This window comes from Juglans microcarpa x Juglans regia, chromosome 5D, assembly GCF_004785595.1.
Source record: "Juglans microcarpa x Juglans regia isolate MS1-56 chromosome 5D, Jm3101_v1.0, whole genome shotgun sequence".
NCBI classification, from domain to species: Eukaryota; Viridiplantae; Streptophyta; class Magnoliopsida; order Fagales; family Juglandaceae; genus Juglans; species Juglans microcarpa x Juglans regia.
Window position 1 is genome coordinate 580,489 of NC_054602.1, and position 16,384 is coordinate 596,872.

At 36.4% G+C, this 16,384-nt stretch overlaps 1 protein-coding gene across 1 annotated transcript; it reads right to left on the reverse strand.

Annotated features, from left to right (window-relative positions):
* Positions 1-125: 125 nt before the first annotated feature.
* On the reverse strand, positions 126-15,115 carry LOC121265360 (E3 ubiquitin-protein ligase UPL7). Its single transcript, XM_041168960.1, is given in 15 exon segments — positions 126-930; positions 1,083-1,172; positions 4,425-4,541; positions 5,855-5,962; positions 6,073-6,165; positions 6,246-6,416; positions 7,533-7,785; positions 7,882-8,160; positions 8,682-8,850; positions 8,853-9,015; positions 9,093-10,064; positions 10,848-11,440; positions 12,855-13,098; positions 14,511-14,633; positions 14,970-15,115. Coding segments are annotated over 15 exon segments (3,483 nt in total). The 5' UTR covers positions 14,994-15,115; the 3' UTR covers positions 126-846.
* Positions 15,116-16,384: the final 1,269 nt, after the last annotated feature.

Here is a 16,384-nt window from a genome sequence, read left to right on the forward strand (position 1 = left end):
CTTACAAACAAAAAAGTTGGCTTGTCCAAAAAAAAAAACCAATCTTCAACAACTATACCATACGAATACTATTTTTAAATCTTGAATTTACAGGTAGTAAAACTTGAATTTACATAAAAAAAAAAAAAGAAAAAAAAAAGCTTAAATAAGATAAGTACGGAAGAGAAACCAGTAGTCATCCTTCAGAGTTAATCTAAGACGAATCATTATTTTAACACAAGTAGCAATATGAATGACAGAATCTGTATGGACTGGGAGCGAGGGGTGTTTGCCTGCGCCATCAGTGCGTTGCAAGACTGAGCCAAGGCGCCATTTCCTACAACATAAAGCTCAACAGCACATCTCAAAGTTTGAATAATAAACTTCCCGGCCTCTGAGGCCGCTAATCAGGTCATGGCTGGTGATCTACTTACACAGGGAACTTCCCTGATCTCCTGAAGCTCTTCCAATTAGAAGATTTTTACTACTTTACTCGTTTGATCTTGTATACATTATATGTAGATGTTATGAGAAATATGTGAAATATTACTATGTTGGTTTTAATTTGAGTTTGGCATTGAAGAGGTGTGAGGTATGTTTAACTCCTCAACATTGAATGCAGTGAAGTTCACTTGATGCTTTTTCCTCGAGCGGAAAATTTTACATGTTATAAGCATTCCGTTTTGAGAGAGAGAGAGGCAGAGAGAGATTTGTTCTACACCCAAAAATTGTGGAACTTTATATGTAGCATTTATACTTTGATGCCTCCATGTTACGCTATTCTGTAAATAAAGATAAATGGCAATCAAATCCAGTTTAGTTTCATTGTATAACTATAGGCAAATAACGATCACCTGAAGCAGACCACTAAGAAAGTTCAAATCCTGCATTAGAGCTGATTGCATAGAGAAGTTTTGCTCTTAAAGTGCTTGAACGTTTGTATGTTGGAAGCTGTAAGCACAGATAAAAAGGGATCATCATGCACATGATGCAGTAGTTGGATAAAAAAGATCAAATAATAATAAAAAAAGGTTTGTGGTTCTAGTGATGCACAATGATGTTAAAAGATTAAAATGGGCAGCTTTGGGCTTATTAATACTAACCTTGAGAGTATTGTAGCAGGTTGAAGCCGAAGGAAGCCTATCCACATCCTGACCTCCAATTGTGGCCCAAAGAGGGACATCGCATGCAACCTATATAAGATCGTATATCAATCTTAGTCGTTTAGCTGTTAGATGCAGATAGTTTTCCTTTCTAATCCATTTGATTATTTGTCTTAGTCTCTTTCGTTTGTTTATTTATAATGGAAGCGAGTGGGGGACTCAAACAAGTCAACCCATTCAAACCACAGTTCAAAAGGGAAGCTTAAAAGGAAATTAATTGGTAAGGAGAGTCAAAGAAACTAGGAGATCAATTTTAAGCCTCGTATTGCAACCTAAATACTTTTGAACATAATGTAAAACCAACAAACCATAAAACATGATAGCTCTGACTCCGAAGCACCTCACAGTGGACAGAACAATGATCAACAAAAGTCCTTCAAACCTGTGGTACGTGACTCGCACAGCCAAAATAGCCAGTGGGCAGCTGCTGGGGGTACCCCCTTTATTCAGAAATATGGTTAGTTTTTCTTTCTTTTCTTCTTTTAATAGGTAATTGAGAAATTTTATTAATTCGGTAATAGGCATAGCCCAAGTACACAAGACATATACATGAGTAATACTTAACTAGGATTTATAATCTCAAAACTACGGTTAGTTTTGTTATGCAAAAACTACCAGTCCCCATTCCACAGAAAATTGCAATTACAATGCAACCCACACCTTGTTTGATGGGGTTATTTCCCTCTGGTAGTTTGTTTAGTTACATGACCTGCTTGTATCTCTCACTAGTACCTAGATGTAATCAGGCATGCTCCTTGTATACTTCTGGTGTACTTCGTTAATGTCTTTATTTCAATAAAATTTTACTTTTACCTATCAAAAAATATTGTGGAATGGATTTCTTATGTTGTATTTCATACCCTTTTTATTACTTCCAGTCAGACTATGACCTGCATTTTAAGTCAATAAACAACTGGATTACATTCCCTTGATTTCAAACGGAAGCTTTTATAATGCTTCTTCATGATGGAGCAAGATCAATCTGCGACAAACTACAGAAGTACCATTATCTGCTCCATTCTAGATTTGGATTTTCCACAATTTTCATCAAAGTATGTGTTTCTTAGATGGAAGTGAAGGGGACCACTTTAGGGTGCTTAATTAAGAAAACCCTAAAGTTTCTTAACTGAACCTAGAAGCCAGGGGCCATTTTTATAAATGATATTTAAAGAAGGTTGTCTCACAAAGTTGTGATAACCTCTATTTATAAGGGGTGAAACCTAAAATCCTACTAATATCAAATCCCAGCCCTTAACTAGTAATCCTGACCATACACATCAGTTTAAAACAGGAGTATATGAAAATAGCAAAACATCCATAAGAGCCCTAGATGTAGTAGCAATAACAAATAACAATACTTCTAAATCACTGCTACAGTACCATGAACAGGATCATCACTAGAGTACCTGTGAAAGATACTGATGATACAACATTGGAATATGCAGCCCACAAATAGCAGTAATGTGGAAGATGGTTCCTATTTTTCTAGTGTGGTATATCTGGAAGGAAATGAATTATCAGCACTTTGAGGATCACGAGCAAATGCTGGAGGAGCTGAAAACATGTTTTTTTAATACTTTGTTCCTTTGGGGAACTTCTGTAGATTGTAATGGGCTCATTTCCCTTTTTTTAGTTTTTACAATTAGGTGTTCCTCTTGTACACTACATGTGTACTTGCTATGCCTTTCTTATTTTTTTAATAGGATCGTCAATTGTTAATAAAAAAAAAAAAAACTCTTATTCTATTTTTTTCTATTTTTATTTTGGTCTGCATCAGCAATGTCTTACCATAACATATTCATTGCTCTAATTGAAGATTAAATAATGTCTACACATCTTTGAGAACTTACATGTCCTGATCCTTGTTCAATGCATAAATAAAACCCAAAGACTGTATAGAAAACATTTATGAATCCCAAATGTACCAAATGTATCTTTCAATTTTCACAAGATATGCATAAAGCGTAAAAAGTTTTCATATCCAACCTCGAAAAGGTTACACTTGCATTGTTGTTTGTGTAATTTGCATGAATCTTGCTCAAATAAGCAAAATTTAGAAGTGAATCCTTCAATTTGCCCAAAATATGCAGAGTAGTGCTCATCACCCTACTAAGATGTGTGAAGCTGGATTGGAGTTGATATTGAATGCAGTGTGAGAGAGACAAGGGGACAAAATAATGAAATATAGGCTTTACTTTATTTATTGTTTTAATAATTAAGATAAGATTTATTTTTGATAAGTAATTAAGATGAGATTTATTAATGATAAAAAAAAACTTATTCAAGAACACATGGAGTATACATCAGATACACTTAATTAGAAAAAGTAGAGAGATCAAGAAAATCCTTGAAGCTAAAGCTAGGGGAACATAAGTGGGCTGTGATCCAATGGTAAAGTGAATTAGAAAAAAAAAAAAAAAAAAATCCTTGAGGCCCTCTGCAATCCTTGTGCTATTTTCAAAACTTTGGTCGGTTCTTTCGCTTCGAATACACCATGTAAAAAAATTGGGATAATCTTCCCTAAGGTTTAACTATGATGGTTTATCAAACCAACCTTCCCAGCACATTAATCAATCTACAGCCTGTCTAGGCTTGCCTCAGACTAACCCAAAAAGACTAAAAACAGCTTCCATATGTGCTACCTACCTCACAGTTAAGTAAAAGACGATCCATGGATTCCCCATTCCTTTTGCTCACACAACACCATTCTATCACCACAACACGTCTCTTCCTTAAGAAATCAAAAGCAAAGATCTTTCCTAGTGCAAATGGTCAAACAAAAAAAGTCCCTACACTGTGCCAGCTGTCATATCCCTTAGTGACACTAATAGTTCACCTCTTACAAGTGAGTAGAAAATAAACAGCTCCTATTAATTGCACTCATTCTCTATGAATATTGCTAATTTTTATCGTTTCCAATGATATTAAGCTGAAGCTTTCCCCTAGGCAGAAGATACTTTAACCCCTTTAGCAGTACAAAGTTGTAATGTTTCCAGAAATGTAAAGTTTAAAGTAAGCATTTAGATTCTTTCTACGTCCATAAAAATACATCTTATGCATATTCTGGTCTAACAAAATCAATCATAAAGATGGATTTTCACAAGACAGTTAAACAAAAAAAAAACTGCAAAGGCGGACAAATGTGATAGTTAGCACTTGAAATTCGAGAAGGGTACAGAATAGACGTCCACACATTCATCACAGATAATAAAGATTAAAGATTTACATAGAATAATCAATTTACAAAATTTATATTCAGAAGATGTAAGATCGATGTCATACCTTATGGATAGTAAAGGCTGGCTGCAAGTGTTTGAACCCAAGTAATGGAGCTCTAGAACAACTGGTCACAAATTTTAGAAGCATGCAACGTTCCTCGGGTTCAAAGTCTCTAATAACCTGTGACAAAATAATCAGGAGAAACTCAATTGAAACGTGGAAACGATTATAAAAATCCTCAATCAAGGTCGGGATCTTTTTTTTTTTTTTTTTGATAAGTAAAAATATATTAATAACAATAGGTGTAATCAAGTACACTGAGTGTATACAAGAGAGAACACCTAGCCCATAATAGAGAGCCCCTAAATGAACATCGCCCAAAGAGGGAGAAATTAGAAACCTATCCAATATACACCAAGCCCTATTGGCACAAAACACGCCTTCCCAAAGCAAAGCAAGTCACTGTAACTACCCCAACCCTTTGTCTCCCACAAAATTAATACTCAATCAAGGTCGGGATCTCTAAGACAAGAACACAAAAAAAAAAGGCCAAATTTGATGCAAGGTGAAGGGAACTCAAAGCATGACAGGAAATAGCAGAACATGAGAATCAACATGGGGATGTATAAACTAGAGATAACAGAGACAAGGTGGAACAAGATATAAGCGAATCAGGATTTTAAAAAGAAAAATATCTGAGATCCTATAATTGGATGTAACAAACAAGCAGACAAGAACTAACCATGTATTGTTACAAGTTTTACAGATAAGAATACTATGGTTTTTTCAATACAAGTGAGCATAAAACTGGAATTTGCAATTAAATTTTTTTTATAGGTAATCAAGAAGTTTTATTCATAGAAAAGGCAAAGCCCAAGTACACTAGGAGTATACATGAGCAGCACCTAGTTAGAGTTTACAATCGAAAGGAGAAAAATCATGGACATTTAGCCCATTACAAACAATAGCCCCAAGCCATTGCAATTAATTTTACACTATCAAAATAGAGAGAACCAATATATATGCGCTAGTTGGTGGCATAAGCTGGATCAGATATTCTGTGAAAAAAAAATATAATTACAGATAGAAGGTCAGGACAATCTTTTGAAAAACAAGAAAAGCAAGTGATACAATCTCCTTTGCTAAACTCAGGGGGTGATAAAGAAACATCTACCCTTTCTTTTTATTGGTAGGTTTTAAACCTAATCCATCATGTTCTTCTCAGGAGAGGTTGATTTTAAGCCCAGAGAGTCTTTTCCATGAAAAACCTAGAATTCTTCTGGTTTCTTAAGATATGTTAACTCGCCAATGTTTCTGATATGATGATATATAATCTAATTAAGTAAATCCCAAATAAGAGTAAAACAATAATTTCTCTTTAAGTTCAACTTGTAATCCAAACTGTAATGCAGGTAGCAGGGACGCATAAGAAAATTAGAGCAAGAAAATCCAAATATAAGGAAATCAGCTCAAATTCCATCCTAGATTTATACCTCCCAAAAGATTTTAATCGTTCGGCTCCCCTCAGAAAAACCACCAGTGTAGCGTGTGTTACTTCTTAAATCGTCAATGTCGATATCATGGTTTCCACCTGAAAGCAACTGCATAGAGTAATTATACAGGATCAGCATTTGATTCATACCAAAATGTATCCAGCAGCCAAAGCTCATCTGATCAAACACTTTTTAAGGCACGCATGGAGGGAAAATACCTGATTGAATTCACTTGCATTAAATAACTTCAACCAAGATGGTGATATAAGATCAGTTAATCCTCTATAGAAAGCATTTGAAAAGGGTAATAACTGCAGATACAGTAAAAACAAGGTTAATTCACATTCAGGAATATATTTTTCCACCTATTTGTACGGTAACTATTACAGACCTGCCGATTAAGTTTATAGTCTGCAATTGCATGAACATACTGCATCTTGTTCTCATTTGTCACAGAGACATCCTTGCCGCCAGGTTTAAGCTCAACAACATGCCGTTTGCCAAATGATTCTTCAGTAACCGTAAAATCTAGGGAGATTTCCTTGACATCACCATCATAATGCTGCAGAAATTTTTTTTTTAAAAAAAAAAAGAAAAGAAAAGCAAAACATCAATGAAAAAATTGGAAAATGCATTACTGTGCATAAACTTATGTCCATTTACAATATAGAACATCCAAAATTACTAGAAAAAGAGATTGTGCACAGACTCAAAAAAGGGCTCAACCAAGCAAATCAATAATGCCTTAGTGCAAACTGTTCGTGCCATGATACAAGAGAATCATGATACTTTGATGTGCAGCCCACATCTTGACATGGCACTTTGAAAGTGAAAACTTCAAGTCTTGATGTGTTAGCATACTGGTTGCAAGGCATGTAGAAAAAAGGTGTACTAAACTATTGGAAGAGCTTTGCCTTGCCACTATTCCCTATATCGCCCCTTCCTTTTTTTGATAGGTCTCTGTCACCCCCTTCCTTTCCCACCCTCATCTCAATTTTCTTTCTTTCTTTTTTTACAAGTACTACCTCAATTCTCTACCATCTCTCATCTGGTAATTAAACACTTTGAATCCTCTCGTCCTCCTTTTATCTTCTTCCTTCACTTATTTCGTCATTTCCTCTCGTTCTTGTTCAACACATTAGAACTAAAAAAAATTACTTAAAACGCATTTCACAATTTTTGGTCCTCAGTCCGATAAATACCCTCCAAGGAAAAGGCTCAGCATCCTGAGGTATACAAACCTCATAGAAAGATTGAACAGTGAACTTCCTTTTCTCGGAAGGGTTCTAAAGAATCTTATTTGTACCTCCAAAACATAATTTAGTAGAATACAAGAGACTGAAAAATTCTGTGAAAGCATCAACCTCCCAGTCATGAGCTACTCTAAAGAAACTAGCATTCCACTGAGGGGTAGCCACAGGAGAACTCCAATAGACAGCCACTGAAGTCTCCCACACACCCATAAGGATCCATAAGAGCACACATACTTTGAACCATGCAATCACTGGTCATATTGCCATGCCCAGATCCTTCCCGTGTTGAAATGAAAACTTGAAAACTTTTGGCTATAATCACCCTTGCTACTTCATACATCCACCACAACATCTTCCTTGCTAATTCTGTTTCCTAGCAATTAGCACTATACAGAATAGCAAATTAGCAATTAGAAGGGCTTTACCTTCACATACATGAGATTCCTGTAGAGCTCCGGATCAAGTGTTGACAATTCATCAAGAAAGCTATATCGGCCCAACAGCTTTTGTACGAAAACATGTGAAAAAGAGTAATCTAGTAATATTCCTTCATATAGAGCTTTACCAACAACTCTTCCAAGGAACTCAATCATCTGAACACCATTCTCTATATATCTCGCAGATGCATTAGGAATTAGAAGTCTGTCTGAAGTTGAGGTTTGGGAGAATAACCCATACCTAAGACAAAGAAAAAGGTGAGGATTAAAAGCTAACTTCTGAAAAAGGAGATATATATGTAAGAAAGTCGACTGTGATACATTGTGTCAAACTTACTCAGGGGCAAAGGCTGCTTTTGATATATCAGTTAAAAACTCCTTAGATAATCCACCGTAGTCCAGACCAGCCTCCGGAAGGCCACATTCACTAAGAAATGATACGTGGATGGATGACTTCAACCTTGAACCAAGAGAACTTAACTGCTGAAATCCGTCTTCAACAATATGACCCCGGCGAACTACTATCTCAATTGACCGTGAACCAGGTCCAGCAACCTCACCAGCCATTTTTCGGGAGGCTTTATCCATCATAATGAACTCTCTAAACATTTCAACTCTGCCAAGATGGAACCTTGTCAAGTAACACCTTTCATTATTGGGAAAACAAAAGTGGAAATACTTTTTTGGTTTTTGTGCTTGAAGATTTCAAAGATAATTTGCCAGTAAAAGAAATCCTGATTCTACAATTTAACTTTGAACATATTTGTAATAGACAAAATGGTCTGTTTAAAAAAATAGTTCATTTATGTGCTTTTATGCTCACATTTGCACATTCACGTATAGACCTACTGATGGTAAGGCACCCTTAACACACCCAAATGTACATCCATCTTTTCTGTCTGTGTGTGTGCATGTGTGCATGTGCATGAGAGAGAGAGCATGTAATAATGGAGAAAAATAAATTGGAATGGAAAAGGATGCATGATATGCAGCAACCTTCTAGCCAAACTATTGGCGGGTCACTTTCTCTATATGCAGCTCTATGAGCTGGAAGGAAGAGGATGGCCAAGAAACATACAGTGCTAATAGTTGTCAAGCCTGCAGAACTACAAGAGTCCTATCCAATAGCATTCCTACCTTTCTTCAAAAGGAAATACATGTGGAGTAGTGGTGATGACAGAATCCACGCTTGGTATAGTCAAATCATCATCTGCTTTTAGATTAGCTGACAATACTTCATGAGTTCTGGCAGCTACTGAAATTGGGGGCCGGCTTTTTCTAGCAGGTGAAAGCCATAAGACAGGGGGCAAAACGGGTGCCTGCAATCCCTTTCATACATTAAGTGCAAGCATCTGATTGCAGAATCCATAAGGGGTCTATTCTGCTGACCAATACTATGAGACAAGCCATTATAAACTAGCGTATTGAGCATTGATGCGATTCTTCGTTGCCGCTCCCGTGTAAATGGAACCTGGCTCACGTCATGAAATGCTAAATTAAGTGTCATCCACAGTCTAGAAGTACAAAAAGAAAAATAGAAACCTTTACCTGTTTTTCGTAGAACTCAATGTCATCAAGAATTAGCAGCAGGTGAGAATAGGTGGCAAAGAAAAGGTGAAGCAGACATGTCATATCTTTTGATAAACCTTGTGGACCACACTTTAAAGGTTCTATATCCCATACATCACAAGAGTCATTATCATCCTGGCTAGGCTTAGGATGACTATCAACCAAGTCAATGCCTGCTTGTGACTTGCCAGTAACTTTATTCAGTACATTGACCCACTTATGAACACCATCCTTATTGGCTCCTTTTTCCTTTTTCACCAAAATCCCATCCTTTCTTTTTCCTGAATTCTTACTAACATAAAGAGGATGGTCTCTTTCAGTAACCAAATTGTTTCCACGAAAAAAGATACTTTCCAGTGCTCCCCATAGATTGACAAGAAATCCAGGAGTAAAAGATAGCATGTTAAGAATGGGCAATGAACCAAGCGTGGGATTCAAGACAGAAAATATTCTAAGCAGGTAAGAGTAAAAATATGCAACATCAAGCAATTCAAGCTTCGGAAAGTATTCTATATTGTTTGGCGGCATGGTCTCAACGCTGTGAGTAAAGGAATATGTTTTCATAAGGGCCAAAAGATTGGTAAGATGCCATTGCTGACAAACAGGCCTAAGCAGATCCAAATATGACATCTTTAACCCATGAGTTGTTTCAATCCCATGTGGGTGGTCCACATAGACATCGATTTGGAAATCATTTGTCTCCTTCATCCATCCTACATTCTCAATCCAACCCAGTAAGTTTTCCGCAAGAGTGATAACAACATGGACATATGATGCACAGTCTAAACCTTGACTAAACCGGCCAGGATCCGCAGAACCATTCTCACTTCCTGATGCTAGGCATATAATGTTTGCTAGAGCCCAACCAACAGGCGGAATGACCTTGGAAGAGAAATGAACCTCTGACTGATTCATCTCTGACATCTCTGTTAAGATTCTCTCTTTCAATATCTGTCATCACCTGCCATTGTTTGATCAGTCTCCACACGTTTAAATCTATTATGATCTAAGAAGATATATCAAAGAGATTATAGGGATTCTATTCACTTGTTCTTGTACCCCAAAAACAGTGTTAACATAAGCAAAAACCTTGACTGACACAAATTAATACATAAACATGTAAAATTTCTCTTATCTTAAAAAAATTAATACATAACATGTACGTCTTAATGCACATTTAATTTGCATACTAGGCAATCCAAATGAGGCATCGGGGCAATTGGGCATCAGTATGCTAAGAAGTCTCCCGAAAACCAATGCATCACGTTGAGCAGCCAGGAAAAAGCCCAGCTTATGGCAATGGTGCATTTCAAAAGGCCACTTTGTATAATATCTAGTAAGCTAAGGAAAATGAATGAAATGCCTAGTATTAAGGGACCTCCTTTGTGGCAGAGTGCTGACTATAAAATGGTAGCTCATCTTATATAGAACATTCTTGTTATAGATAACAAAATTATCAGATAGCTTGTTTAAGGAACTAGAAGTGCCATTAAAACTAGTTTCGATTTTGGTAGGCATGTTAGAAACTATCACAATTCCAATGTTTATAACCTCAACAAGTCCATCTATGGTGATTGAATCAGCTACAGATCACTTGGCAGCAATTAGTTACATATTATGCATGTAGATAAGTATATTCAGAAATAGCACGTGAAATTTAGGAAACACATCATAAGGTAATCATCATGGAGACTTTTTCCTTTCTATTTTCTTTCCAAATGTAGTAACCCTTACCAGTACATTCCGGAAGCATGGTAACAATATACATTTGTGCTTTAGAGCAGGTATAATAACAGCTGGCAGTCGTTGAGCAAGCCAAGGAATTGTAAGCAGAAACACACAGTACTGCACAGCCACATCATCTACGTCCAACATGCCAGGGCCACTTACATCAAAGTTTGTCAAGTGAAAAGGGCGTAATGCTAAAGTTACTGCACTTGCCGTAATCAAAAGTTTATCATCTGACTGCACAATATTGTTTTTCTTTGAGGAAAATGAAACATCCAAGGTGCAAATGTATCTTCTAATATATTTGTAAATACCACTTTTACAACTCCCCATGAAATAAACTAAATTCCTCACTGCCATATCTGCATCCTGCTTATTATTGTCAGTAATGCTTTTCCACGCTTTCGGATCAGTAAGGGAAACAACAAGACGCATCACCAAGGTGGTAAGAACAACAATATCTTGACCCACTACATGGCATTTATTAAATTCCCCAAGAATGAAAACGGAAAGAGAAATAAGTTTTCGTGCTTGATAAAGCCATATTCTTCTCTCTTCAAGGGTACCCGTTGTGAAGGAGCAAAAATTCTTCTTTGAATCTAGATCATGAAAACATAAAATCAGTACCTACATATCTATGGACCGATTAAAATGAAGTAACAGAGTAAATGATAACGACTGTGGAATATAAAGCCTGTGCTTTTTAAAAAACTCAGGGACATTGATATCATGAATAAATCAGATAAGACTTCAAAGGAAAAAATCCAATATTTTGCCTTCTTTTCTTATAATAACATCGTATAAATGGGTCCAGGTTGACCCCCAATAATTAACTTATATTTGTCCCAAATGGACCTGATCCATTACAAGCTCTAGATGGGCATGGAACTTCTTCAAAACAGAAATAAAAAGGATACCCATATAAGCTATAAATTTGGGTTGACTAAAGAATTCAATGGAAGAAGAAATTATTGCTTCAGTAGGTGAGGAAAAACAAAGGTGGTAAACCAAACAAAAACTGGGTTTTATCCATGAAAACTGAATTCCTCGGGTGAAGCGTAGAGGTTTCAAGTGTAGCAAAATATATGCTAATGGAAGGCTACACTCAAGGCAACAAAAGGACAACTTTTTCGTGGTGGTTACACCAGATAGCCCAGTTGACAATTGAGCTTCATTTCAGAATTTGGGCTAAAATGATCCACGAAAAGCGCTAGCCACATCTGGGCTATAACCCCGAAAAACTAGTCGATTTAAAGCTTCCCTAGAATCACATAAAAAGTTTAGTTTCACCTAATAAGTAGACAATATATGACCTTAGCACCCATAACAACCTGTATAACTTACCTACTCAATATAAGTTATTCCTTTTTGTTTTCATCAAGGCCATATCATGCATTGCTCCAGTATCATATGGCTCACCTTACTAGGCGGCTTTGCTATCATATGAAACAACCCAGAGAAAACACTAGCCACATCAACAAAATAACCCCAAAAAGACTTCGTCAATTTGAAGCTTCCCTAGAATCACTTAAAGAGCCTAATTTCACCTAGTAAGTAGCCAACGTGGGAATTACCAATCATGACTATCTTTATAACTTACCCATTCTGTTGAATCGTTCCTTCTCCTAATAAGGGACTGGGTGTTACAAGGACTCTTCAAAAAATTACCATAACTGAATTAGATAAAAGAAGATTTGCAACTCTCAACAATGAGACTCCAATTAGGGCAACCCATGAAGGGATTTAAGTTATAAGCTTTTCCGCATGGTAGTCAACACGTATTAAGAATACAACAGACCAGTAATTAATTTTACCCATTTAAAGATTAGATATCCTACACCTATTTTATGAACAGATCATGAAGAGAATCCAACAGATTTCAACAGCTTTGGTGATATAATGGGGTTTCTCAATTCAAAAGCTGGTATGGAATACAAAGTTTAGAGATGGAAGTAATAAAGCATCTGTGCAACATAAATGGGAAATCCAATGCAAGATAGGAAATTCGCATACCTGTTGAGTTCAAGCTTTCCAATAGAATTCTAAAGCAATTTTGCATACAATCTATTTCTTTACTTTGAATCTTCTGATGCCGGATTGTTGAAACTCCAATAAAGAAAAGAAAAGGTCTCAACACAACATTTGAGATCCATGTTGCTGAAACTCCACTAGCATTATAATTTGCCAAGACCGAATCCCATTCTTCTTGAAGCTTCAAGGCAACCATCTTTGTAACCTTGTAGCGCCTCCAGACTCTCTACAAAGTTAAAGAAACCGGTAATTTCGTCAACTTCAACCATGCAAATGCTTGGTAGCTCGTTTGGATGTTGAGATGAGATGAGAAATCTCTCATCTCATCTAAACATCCAAACATCACTTAAACACAAACACTTTTCAATTTCAAATCTTCAAAATTTTCATCTAATCATTACCTAATCATTATAACTTTCTCAAACTTCCAAATAAAACACAAAAAATAATTTAACCTTTTCAAATTCTAAAACAAAAATAATATTAAAAAATTATATTCTAACAATATTTTAACTTTATATATTTTTATTTAACATTTTCTCTCTTCTTTCCCAAGACCCTATAAAACATCTTAACTCAAACAATTTCACTACTATTCATAGATTTTTCATCTCATCTCAACATCCAAACGAGGCCTGAAATAGATGTGCGAAAAGCCTAAAAAATGGGAGCTCAAGACCAAATCGGAGGTCTGTTTGCTTGCCCAAAATATTTTGATGATTCCATTTGCACTTTGAATAGATTTTTTTTTTTTTTATAATTAACAAGAGATTTTATTACCAAGAATAGGCATAACCCAAGTATACAGAAAGTATACAACTGAATAAATTCTAAACAATCTAGGAGTCAATGACCCTGGAAAAGTCAAATTCTAAACTTTTCTCTCAAGATACCGTGAACACGTGATTCATTAGATATACACGAATCACAACCAAAACCATAAATGAATTAAAAGCGAAGGACTTTTGTTAATGACTCAACCATTGATCCAAAATTCCTAAAACTGTTGGATACTAATTTGATTAAACATCTAACCCTCAGGATCATAACGTTCCACCACACTTCCAAATCCGATGCCCACGGCGGCCCACTCTATCGATATTGAACCGGTGGTAGCCCTTTCCCTTTTGACGGTTTCACTCATCTATCAGTATTCAATGGCTTAACACTATACGCATACATAATACCAAGGCATTTTAATCCAGCCTATAGGTCGCCCCTCCGTGACTTGAACTCGTGAGATAGTTCTTGCTCTGATACTAATTGTTAACGACCTAACCATTGATCCAAAAGTCCTAAAACTATTGGATACTAATTGATTAAACCTTTAATCCTCATGATCATAACAACTTTCACGAATTTGTAGGAATGAGTTATCCCATACCGTGATGGTTACAACTTGTTGACAGCCCCATTCAAGATGACAGATATATCACCAAGTATGAACAGGGCCAACCTAATAAACGTAACTGCAGCAGTAGCATAATCAACGTCCTGTGCACCTCTAGAAAAATAATACGTTCTGTATCGGTTTGATCACGGAACAATTCATCCATTCACCCTATGGATAATATGATGTCTTCCATATAGCCTATAGTAAAGAGAGACACAAGAACGGGGAAAAAAACACGAAGGCACCTGAATAAAGAAAGCAGCAGCGACCGCTCGTCTGGCATAGCTCCGGAGCTCTCTTTCCTGAGATACCTTCTCAAGAAGAGCATCCCTCGTAATCTCCTTCGCGCTCGCTCCCCTTAATGATACCTGCTCAACACCAATTAATTAATACAAACAGACATCACACAACGAGTTAGAAAGGGGGGAGGAGAAAAGCAAACAAAATGAATCATCAGTACAGATGTCTCAATAAAAACATACAAAATCCTAATAAAATTATGATAAATTTGCGTCTTTCATGTCTTTAAGCAACTATGCATTTGTCAAGTTGTTTGATAGGTTCCAATCCCAATTAATTTTGTACACGATTCAAATTAGTGTTTCTTTCGACTCTGTTTCTACAATTCTTGACCAGCAAAACAGGTTAGGGAACTTATCCTCATGAATTTTGACTAATTAACCGGAGGGAGAGAGAGAGAGGACCTGCTGCTTGCGATGCTCATCCATGGAACCCAGACGATCATCCACACAAAGGCTTCGATCTCATTGGGGCTCACTCGTCAGAACACGGCATGGCCTTGTTCATACGCGAATTATCAATGTCTCTCTCTCTTTTTACTGAGCCAATGTTTTTATACCAGGTGATATTTTTTTGAAAAGGAAAAAGAAAAATCATAGTACATATAATTTGTGAAAATTAAGGTCTCTAAGAAATATTTGGTCAACAAATTCCCAATCCAAGTTTTATTTTATGTAGAATGATGCTACTATTTAACGGTACAATATATTTTAAGTAATTTTATTGATTAGCATAAATGAAATGTGAATGAAAATAGAGTAATAATAATAAAAAAAAAAAAACAAACATTGGTTTTGGAAGAGTATTTAGATCGTTACAAGAGATTGTTAATTTTATTTTGTAAAATCACTCACTTGCATAGATCGAGAGTCAGCTAAACTAACATCCAAGCCAAGAAGTACATGACTGAGACAAAAGGACCCATGTCGAAGTTTAGCAGAACTGGAAGCATTTCTTTTTACGCAGGAGATAATTCCCATCCCAATTATTCTCAAAGCCCAGCAGTATATCTCCCTCCAGTAGTGGATGATGGATTAGAAATACTAGTCTTTTATTAGTTTTTATTATTGTTATTAGAATTGTCTAAAGGCTGGATATATATGCATGCGCCAGGCACGAGGAGGTAGAAGAGCATTAAAATTTAAAAGAAGGCAAAACTAGCAACCACTCACGGTCTGGGCTGGGCTGTGGGCTGAACAGGCCCAGGAAAAACCATTCGGATTGTGAAGAAGAACCTCCTCCTCCTCCTCCACTGTGGGAGACCGGAGACTGCCACTGATCATTCGTAAAGGTATTGTTTCCGTTGTTTCTAATTTATATATATGGTGGTCAGTGCTCGTGCAAATTGAGATTACCGGTGTACGTCATCCCTCGATGGGAGTGGGATTAGCCATTAGAGATCGGTAAAAGTAATCAAGTATCGCATGAAAGATTTGTTAATATATCATTCATCATTAAGCATGCATTCATTCTCTCGGCCGGGACATAGATGTTTGAGAACTTCCCAGTCCTGGAAGTTACAACTGTTTTGAATTCAATTCAAACAACCTCTGCAACAGATAAGGATCATGAAAATGATAAAAGTTTTAATCAAACCGCAACTGCCCATACAATATTAACTAAGGATAGTGTACGGACGTTTTGTTATTTGATCATTTCCATACATCCTTATGATCAATTGGAGATGAGGTTGTTCGATCACTTGAATTCAAAAGAGTTGTTACGTACAGAGCTAAAAAGCTTGAGAAGATAAAAGACTGATCAGAAAGAAAGAAAACAAAAGGAACGGCATTTAATTTATTTATTGGAAACCATAACT